General features: G+C 43.1%; 2 protein-coding genes across 2 annotated transcripts; both read right to left on the reverse strand.

The window, feature by feature from the left end:
- Positions 1 to 3,119: 3,119 nt before the first annotated feature.
- On the reverse strand, positions 3,120 to 4,537 carry crygmx (crystallin, gamma MX). The gene is made up of 3 exons (XM_061095002.1): positions 4,529 to 4,537; positions 3,731 to 3,973; positions 3,120 to 3,395 (listed from the first exon to the last, which is right to left on the reverse strand). The coding sequence occupies exons 1-3, from the start codon at positions 4,535 to 4,537 to the stop codon at positions 3,120 to 3,122; spliced, it is 528 nt and encodes a 175-aa protein (XP_060950985.1).
- A 637-nt stretch (positions 4,538 to 5,174) lies between these two features.
- Positions 5,175 to 6,210, reverse strand: crygmxl2 (crystallin, gamma MX, like 2). The gene is made up of 2 exons (XM_061095001.1): positions 5,923 to 6,210; positions 5,175 to 5,450 (listed from the first exon to the last, which is right to left on the reverse strand). Exons 1-2 carry the CDS (start codon positions 6,208 to 6,210, stop codon positions 5,175 to 5,177), a joined length of 564 nt encoding a protein of 187 aa, XP_060950984.1.
- Positions 6,211 to 8,723: the final 2,513 nt, after the last annotated feature.

The raw sequence follows: 8,723 nt of genomic DNA on the forward strand, positions 1-8,723 counted from the left end.
CTGATGTACTGTATTTTCTTTAATTTAACATTTCAACAACCTAATTTTCTTGCTTTAGCTCCAGGATAAATGTTCGGTTTGCTATTAAATATGCAGGTATTTTAATAAGCTGAGATGAAGATTATATACCACTACAGGATGGAATTAGGGTTTCCTGTTAATGAAACTTAATTACAGGATTAAAACGAATATTATCAAACTTGATACAGAAGTATCCGGGATTTACCAGTCGTGTACTACAGCTACACAAGTATGCACTTCAACTTGAATGCATCAGTTTTTATTTACAATTGTATTTATTTGATCATTGTTACGAGTTCTGCTCATCTTTCCACGCTTCGCTGTTTTCCTGTTTGTACCTTGTGGCGCCCAAAGCCTCGTTCAGAGCGGGAACGAGTAATTGACAAGCTGCCTCCTTCGAGCTGGAGGGGAGAACGCAGCTGCTTTTAAATTAAGCTCCTCCACATTCCAGCCTCTGAGCTCTTATCTGATGTCTCGCAATGCACACTTAAGGACTGGTTTGAGTTGTTTAATAGCAGCATTGTAGAATTAAATAAAAAAAATGTTGAAAAAGAATATTTGGATATATTTCTTTCTTTCTTTGATTTTTTTTTTTTTTTCTGCAGTTGAAATGTTGAGGATTTTTACTCGCTTGTTCGTCTCTGTCCTGGCGCCGGAGTCTTTCTACTTTCACAAAGAGCGCAAATTAATGGGGAAAAAAGTCATACTGATCTGAAAAACAGATGTCTAAAAAGGGCCTTTTTAAAGTTGCCCATAGGGGAATTCACAATGCTGGAAGTGGGGCAAGGAAGATGGAAGACAATACTATAGAGGTTTAATTATCCAGCCATCAGAAATGAAAAGAGGGAGAAGGAGAACTGAGACTAATAATGGAATCACAGGCCTGTGTTCTGGGTTTCTCTTGTTTCGCTCTCTCTCTTCTATCATCTAAAGAATTCATTCTCCAAAACGCACTACTTACCCTTCAATCAGCCTCCCATCACCAAGTCCAAAGGGTTCAGCGATGAAGAGGGAGACAAAACTCGGATCTCACTATTTTGTCCTTTTCATGTGTGAAGCGCGTGAAAAAGAAAATCATCCGAATGACTTGAGGTAGAGACGGAACAATCCAGGGACTTTGACTTTGTGTCTTTGATGAATAATGTTATTATATTATAGAATTTTTAAATATTGCATGCTTAAAAGTTGTTTGCCACAGCCTCAGCACTGTAGTTATTACATGAAGGTTTAATACCAGGTTTCCGTAAGACAAGGACACGTCATGTTATAAAAGGGAAAGCTTCCATTGCACAGATTCTTTACTCAAATGCCTCTGTTGTGTTTCAAAATGCTAATTTTACATGTAAACAATCACATCTGTAACTTCTGTAAATCAAATGATCCAAATTTCAGTTTTTGTTGTCCCTTCGTGTGCTCATGCTCATCGTTCGATTCCCTCTCGTGAACTGGAATATATTTCTGTTTGTGCTTTAGAGAAAGAAAATGTGATTCAAGATGAGGTACAATGTCATTAGAAAGTATATTCATGTATTTTGTATTGCAGTTTTTTCTGGATAAGCCCAGTTCTTTCCTCTAGTTATGTACCAACAAGAGACTTGAGGGCAAATTACGTTGATATTATAGCAGAACTCAGCAGATGATGCATCATGACTGAACTGAATATTTCAGCAAGGATGTTTGCAGAGTCTTCGTGTTTTTCTATGTGAAGCACTTCACATAAAAACTTTAAACACTAGTTTTTCTGCAGTTCAATCCAGGTCCAGAGTGTTTACTTCCTGAATTTGTTTAATATTTGAAACCGCTGCCCCGTCATGACCTTAAATTAACTTCCAGTTAAGGCAGAGGCCTGTTAATCTCGTTCTCATCTTTCATCTGTGCTCGCCCCCAGGCTCCAGCTGATCACATCCCCTGTTGCACCACTTGATGGTGCGTTCGCTGCTGGGGATTGTTGTCCACAAAGATATGAGACGCCTGATGAGGGCAAATCACTGGACGTGTACAGCAAAGCTGACAGTCCTTTAATTGGACATTACTCAAGGCCAAAACTCATATTTCTTGTTGTTCTTGATCTTAAGAGATTTTCAAATGCACTCCCCACTGGGCTTCAATTTTTTTTGAATCAATAATTAATGGTCAGAGTTATTTATTCATGTGTATCTTCACCAATTACGCAGTGTCTAATTAACAATTTCAATAATTGATATTTATTTCTGAAAGGGTCGAGTATCTTGGGCTGATGAAAAATGCATGAGCAGGGATGTGGACTGGGTTTTGCTTTTTGTTCTGAGAGAGCTTGATGCTCGGGGCTAATACCAGGCCACTTTGACTCCGACTCTTTGAGTTGGCACTGGCCCTGTGATGTGGATCTAATGTGGGCATCTTTCATGGACCCAAAGCGCTTACTGTGTACCATGTGATCTCATAAAGACTCCTACATGCCCATCCTCAGATATACCCCTTTTTTCCCGGTCTTTAATACCGAACTTCAAAGAAAAAGCTTCTGTTTCCTTGATAATTTTTCATTGTGTATGTGGAATGACAATATCACGGCAAACTGCGGAAACTCGTCTTGCTAGGACCTCGGTGGTTACCTCTACATCTAACTCTGTGGCCTGATGAGACTGAAGTTAAATCAACACGTTAAAAAGAAAATGATCCCTCAGATTTCTGACAAGCCCTTATCCCCCTGATTGTTTGATAGTGACAGCTGTGGTCGTCAATAGGAAATTAACAAAGGCTCACTTTAGCTGACTTTCATCAAGTTTTCATTTATTGTGATTCCAGTCGGACAGGAGGTTGGGGACCTGCGAGGCCAACCATTTTGCTCAGGAACGACCAAAGCAAAAAAAAGAAGAAAAAAATCAACACTGTATACTGTGAGCAATGCTTGAGAACTGCGTTGGGGAGGAACTTTATCCATCAATGCAGAGCCGCCCAACAAAAACCAGAACCCAACATCAGACGCACCAGAAACCCCCCATCAGTAGAATGTAAAACTTCAGGTTTAGACACCACAGTGCTGTGACCACACTGAAACACTGCTGGGGAACGAGAGGGTGGGGGGCGGGGCTTGACAGTGAGGGCGAGAGGTCACCGGATCAGTTGATCTCGGTGACACGTCTCAGAGAGCCGATGGTTGGGTTGTTGCTCCCCCACTCGCTGTGCCTCCTGTACTCGCCGGGACGCAGGAAGTACTGGCGCCCCCTGTAGTTGCTGTGTTCGTGCAGCATCCAGTAGCCCTCCATGACGTTGACGGAGGAGATGTCACGGGTGTGGAAGCGCTCGTTCAGGTCGGGGCAGTCCTCGCTGAGCTCCATGTTCTGGCCGCCAAAGTCGGAGCGCTCGAAGATCTTCATCCGGTAGTTCCCGTTGTACTGGAGAAGAAGAATTAAGAGAACACGATGATACCGCCATTACACAGACATAGATGTTCACCTTATATATTCTCACGGTCTAGTAGAGCAACGTGGCTATTTGACAAAAAAGTGATGGATAAACTTTTCCCCCCCTCATACTGATCCAATGACCCGGTCTACTTTTTGCAATGCTGCTAAGGGTCAAGCCACAAAGAGAGGATTTAAAATAGCCACAGGTATTGGCACTGACAGGTGAGAACAGTGGGACTAGGCTTGAGAACTAAATCCTCCCAAACTGGCACTTCCACAGAGGACCTCGAGTGGGAACATTGCTTGCATCAGTTCAGACTCACAGGTGGCACCATACGGCAGGAGCGGATGCAGTCATTGAAGCCCGCCCAGCGCTGGTAGTCGGGGTACTCGCCCTTGTGCAGCATGTACTGGTAGCCGGCGTAATTGGGCTTCTCGTAGGCCACCCAACAGCCACTCTCAACTTTTATGGAGTTGCAGCGGCTGAAGTAGCTCTGCATCTCGGGGCAGTCACTACTGCACTCGTAGTGACGGCCCTGGAAGCTCCTGTCTTCGTAGAAGATAACCTGCATGGGACGGACAGTGAGATGTGATTACCACAGCCATGCATATACAGTACACCTTTACACTACAAGTTGACTCCCCTCCATCTGTGTAGACTCTCATCAGCAATAATAAGTATAAATTCAATGTATTAGCACATATTTCTTTTATATAGAATAGTTGTAAGTGAAGGATTTTGGTAAAGACCAATTAAAGTATTTTGAGAAATGTCCCAAATGATACACCAGAGTAAAAGTTGGATGACATGTAGTATATAGTTGCATCTGGTATATTTCAATAAACAACTGTAAGCTAATTAATAACTACAGTTTTTACCATCCTCATCACAAGACGGAGGCGTACGAGTGGTTCTTATTCAGTGAAAGTTGTTTAATTTCATTTATTCAAATTTTGTATCCAATTCCTGCCTGTATCCCTCAGTGAAGACATTTTATTGACAAAATCTAGAATTTTTTAAGTGTAACTTTGCAGCATTCATCAGTTTAGTATTGATTAGTACACAGCATCAAATACCAGAGTTGCTGTTACTAAATATACATTTCAAATAGCACACTTACCTTGCCCATTGTAACTGTGTTAAGTTCAGACCAGGCCAGTTACTGGGCAGTACCAGGCCTCTTTATAGACCCCGCTTGGATCAGGGCTTTGCAAACATGAGACAAAGCTTTGTGGTGTCAGCACTCTGCGCTCCACACACGGCAGAACACTATAGGTGAGCTACAGCCGGCGCTTTGTTATCAAAGCTCTCCGTCTGTCTATGGAAAATACTGTACAACTGCACATTCTCACCGGGCTACAATAACAGTTGCAACATCTGCCTTTATTTCTGTGAATTTTTTTTTTTCATTCATTCATTCATTCATTTTGACTTCTTTCGAGCGTTTAAATCAGATAAAAAGAGAAATTATAACGCAGAGATATTGATAATAAATACATTTCTGTGAATACCGGAAAGTGTGAGGAGGTGCATGGTGGCAAAGAGAAAAGGTTTGGTTTGTTAGTGAAGGTATTTGATTTGATGTAAAGTTCATGTTTGAAAGTTTGAACATCAGCACTAAGTCGGAAGTAAATCGACTCCCAGGACCAATTATTCTGCTTTAGACTCATGAGCGTATTGCAAGGATATGTTCAAATGACTTCACAGGACGCATTTTTTTTGTTTTAAAATCAGGTCTTTAATGTTCATATGAGTTGCGCATTAGATTACATGAGAGTCCTCATTCTCCTGAGAGAGCCCACCATGGGGTTGTGGCAGCCCCAGTCGCCACAGGCCCTGTACTCTCCAGGGCGCAGGAAGTACTGGCGTCCCCTGTAGTTGGGGTGCTCGTAGAAAATCCAGTATCCCTCCAAGATGTTGCAGGAGTAGATGTCACGGAAGCGGAAACGCTCGGACAGGTTGGGGCAGTCGTCCATGAACTCCATGGTGTGTCCCATCAGATCCGGCCTGTTGTAGATCCTCATCCTGTAGGATCCTCTGTACTGGAGGGGAGAGAAAGGTGGAATGTGATTATTGTGCTGTTCGGGTTTTGGACGGCGATGTGGAAGAAGAGTTGCGTGTCCTCGGCTGATCCTTCCACTTTGGATTCATTTGCGTACTCGGTTTCTAAGTAACTGCCGATGAGCAACAGCTCTCTTCCAGCATGACAAAATGAGATTCCCCCCTCACTAAACTGCCAGAAACACTCAATGTGACTAACAGAATTAAAGTGAAGGCACCAAGTCTTAAGGGGGGGTGCATCATATTCTTTTTAAAGGATGACTCGGTCTCCTTGTGGGCCTTGCAACACAGACTTTCATGCCATGACCTGCCTGGGTACCTGCAAATGACATCAAAAGGCCTGTGATTGACATCCATTTCTAAAGCGGCATTTGATGCGCACAAGGTGAGTGGTGGGGGAGGGAGGGAGGGAGGTGGGACAGCCGGTCCTATCTGTCTGTTTGATTGACTTACGGGGGGGTACATCTGGCAGGAGCGGACGCAGTTGTTGAAGCCCATCCAGCAGTGGAAGTCGGGGTACTCGCCGGGGCCCATGATGTACTGGTAGCCATTGTAGTTTGTCTTCTCATAGGCCACCCAGTGACCGCCGCTCACACGGATGGAGTTGCAGCAGTTGAAGTGCCTGAAGGTGTCCATGCAGTCACTGCTGCACTCCCAGTGGCGGCCCTGGAAGTTGCGGCCTTCGTAAAAGATTATCTTGAAAAAAAAAAAGGAGAAAGAGAGAGAGAGAGAGAGAGGCATGCATCACGAGTCAGGTTGACTGGTTGCAATACACGTGAACGGACTGTAGGGGACACTGCTCTCCCTGGTACAAGCTCAGTTACTTTTTCCTGGGTTCCCTCATGTGTTTAAGCCTCTTCAGTTTTTTTATACAATTGCTTCCTTTTATTTAAACAACAACATATCGTCCAAACTGAGCACGCTGTCAAATTCTCAAATTAAAGGAGCCAAAGTATTTTCTGTCACATAAATACAACACATCTGTTGGATCTGGAAGCCATTTTAGATTTAAATTGTCGATTTCCAGAGACACTTTCCTTCTCAACACCTATAGGTAATGAGATTAGTCCCAACTAGCTTTCTAGCTCGCACTTTTTCTGTTTCTCTCCCTCTTTTGCTGAATCCTCTCTGCCTGTTACAAAATTCGACACACGTTCCCAAACCATTTTCTCTCCACCTCCTCGTCAAAGCTGTTTCCATATTGCATGTGAGCTCATACCTTTCCCATGGTTGCAGGGCTGTGGAGGTTTGCGCACCATGGACCTAGACACTATTACTGGTCCTTTTATACTCTCCCACTGATGATGAGGCCTCTGACACGTCAGGAGCTACTAGTCTTTTTTACCTTTTCAGATGCCGACCACTGTTCCCTTTGTCTGACAGCCCACGGGCAACTTATCTCCTGTCTGCTAGAGTTTACCTATAGAATTGACGTCCCCCTCCCCACCCACCCGAACCCGTGCCAAAAATGAACACCACACAAGTGCTATTCTGTGTTTGCGTGACCCTTGTTACGCCATGACCTTGTGTTGCAGCCTTTTGAAATATCACACAAAGGCCCTTTAGGTGTGCGGCCCCCCGATAACAAAGCCTTTAAAGTGTACAGTTGGGTGGGTCAGTTTGGCTGGCGCTCTGTGAAACTAGCACTTAACCAAGTCATGATTTTCATGTCATGTCTCGCTCGGGTAGAAAATAGTAAGTTACTTCTTTTTTTAATTTTTTTTTATCCAGTCCCCTAGTTCCTGTGAGTTTGGACGGGCGCCTCCTCTAAAGTGGTCCAGGCCATGATGTAATTGTTGTTCAATTCACGTTAAAGGGAAGTGGTGTTGATACTGTGGACTGAGTCAAGCTTTTGTGTTGATGTAATCTACAGTGATCTGTTGTCTCTTTTCGCTTCCATAGCCTGCAGTTGTACTGTGATGCCAGACGGGACCGGTTTGTTTGCAGATGTACAGACAGAACTGCTCTGTGTGCTTGTGTGTGTCTGTGTGTGTGTGTGTGTGTATTTGTGATATAAAAGCAGGGGTTCGGGGGCATGTGTGCGTTTCATTCTTTTGTATAAATTGATAGATGTTTGGACTTGAGTCTTTGGCTTGTAAGCATATAGCCCAGAGCTGAAGGGGAAAAGGCCAGAACGAGTTGCTGCCATGCATTGTGTTCCCAAAGCCCAGCTGATGCCAGAAAGGTCACCTTCTCCCCTTTCATCGGGATAAAGAGCTCATGCCCCCTCTCCACTTTGTGTGGGTTTTGCAGCTTCAACTGTGTCAAAAGGCAAATGTTTTCCAGAAAGCACAATAGCCATTATGTTCCCGGGCCAAACACACCGCTATTGTGGCGGTATATCTGGAGCCATATGACACTGTTTCACTTTTTAAGGAACAGCGTTGATAAGCTTTTCGCGTCTTTGATCATTCGTCGACTTGAAACCCTCGCAGGCTTCAATAGGTTTCATGTTTGAAGCTGCACTCTTTTCCGATGACATAAGTAGATCATTGATATTCTTTCATCACACTGTGCCGCGTAATTGTGGCAGATTATCAGACGGGATGTTGTTTTTTTTTTTTTTTTGAGTTTCTGGAGCAAACAGTTTCTCCAGGAGGTACGTATTTTTTATTTTACTAAATCAGAACGTATAAGGAACAAATGTTGAGATATTTCTAATATGTTTAATTCGTGGATAAATTATTTCTTTCATCTTGCCAATTAAATGTATAGTTTAATTTCATTTATTCAAATTTGTTATCCAATTCCTGCCTTTATCACTCAGTGAAGACATTTTATTGACAAAATCTAGAATTTTTTAGTGTAACTTTGCAGCATTCATCAGTTTAGTATTGATTAGTACACAGCATCAAATACTAGAGTTGCTGTTACTACATATACATTTCAAATAGCACACTTACCTTGCCCATTGTAACTGTGTTTAGTTCAGACCAGGCCAGTTACCGGGCAGTACCAGGCCTCTTTATAGACCCCGCTTGGATCAGGGCTTTGCAAACATGAGACAAATTAAATGTAAGAACCCTTTTTACTCAGGATTGATCCAAGAGGGCGTTGGAATGACTGGGAAGTTCATGTCTGGCTGGAGATTCTTGTTCAAACTCTGAAGCAAACATCCACTGAGCTGAGATATCTTTGATTGGAAGTTCTGCTCAGCCTGACCTCTGACCTTTGCATTGAGAGAAACATGTAACTGAGGTGCAATACAATCTCTAAACCAAGAAAAAATAATGTCATCATCTTCCTCGCTCTAA

The sequence above is a fragment of the Limanda limanda genome, chromosome 21 (genome assembly GCF_963576545.1).
Source record: "Limanda limanda chromosome 21, fLimLim1.1, whole genome shotgun sequence".
NCBI classification, from domain to species: Eukaryota; Metazoa; Chordata; class Actinopteri; order Pleuronectiformes; family Pleuronectidae; genus Limanda; species Limanda limanda.

Bases quoted from the DNA above. Each gene is read 5' to 3' on its own strand.
- crygmx (XM_061095002.1), bottom strand. The intron at 3,396-3,730 runs GTGAGTCTGAAC...CTTCTTCTCCAG, and splicing joins CCTGCCGTATGGTGCCACCT to TACAACGGGAACTACCGGAT.
- crygmxl2 (XM_061095001.1), bottom strand. From the start codon at position 6,210: ATGCCTCTCTCTCTCTCTCTCTCTTTCTCCTTTTTTTTTTTCAAGATA. The intron at 5,451-5,922 runs GTAAGTCAATCA...TCTCCCCTCCAG, and splicing joins CCTGCCAGATGTACCCCCCC to TACAGAGGATCCTACAGGAT.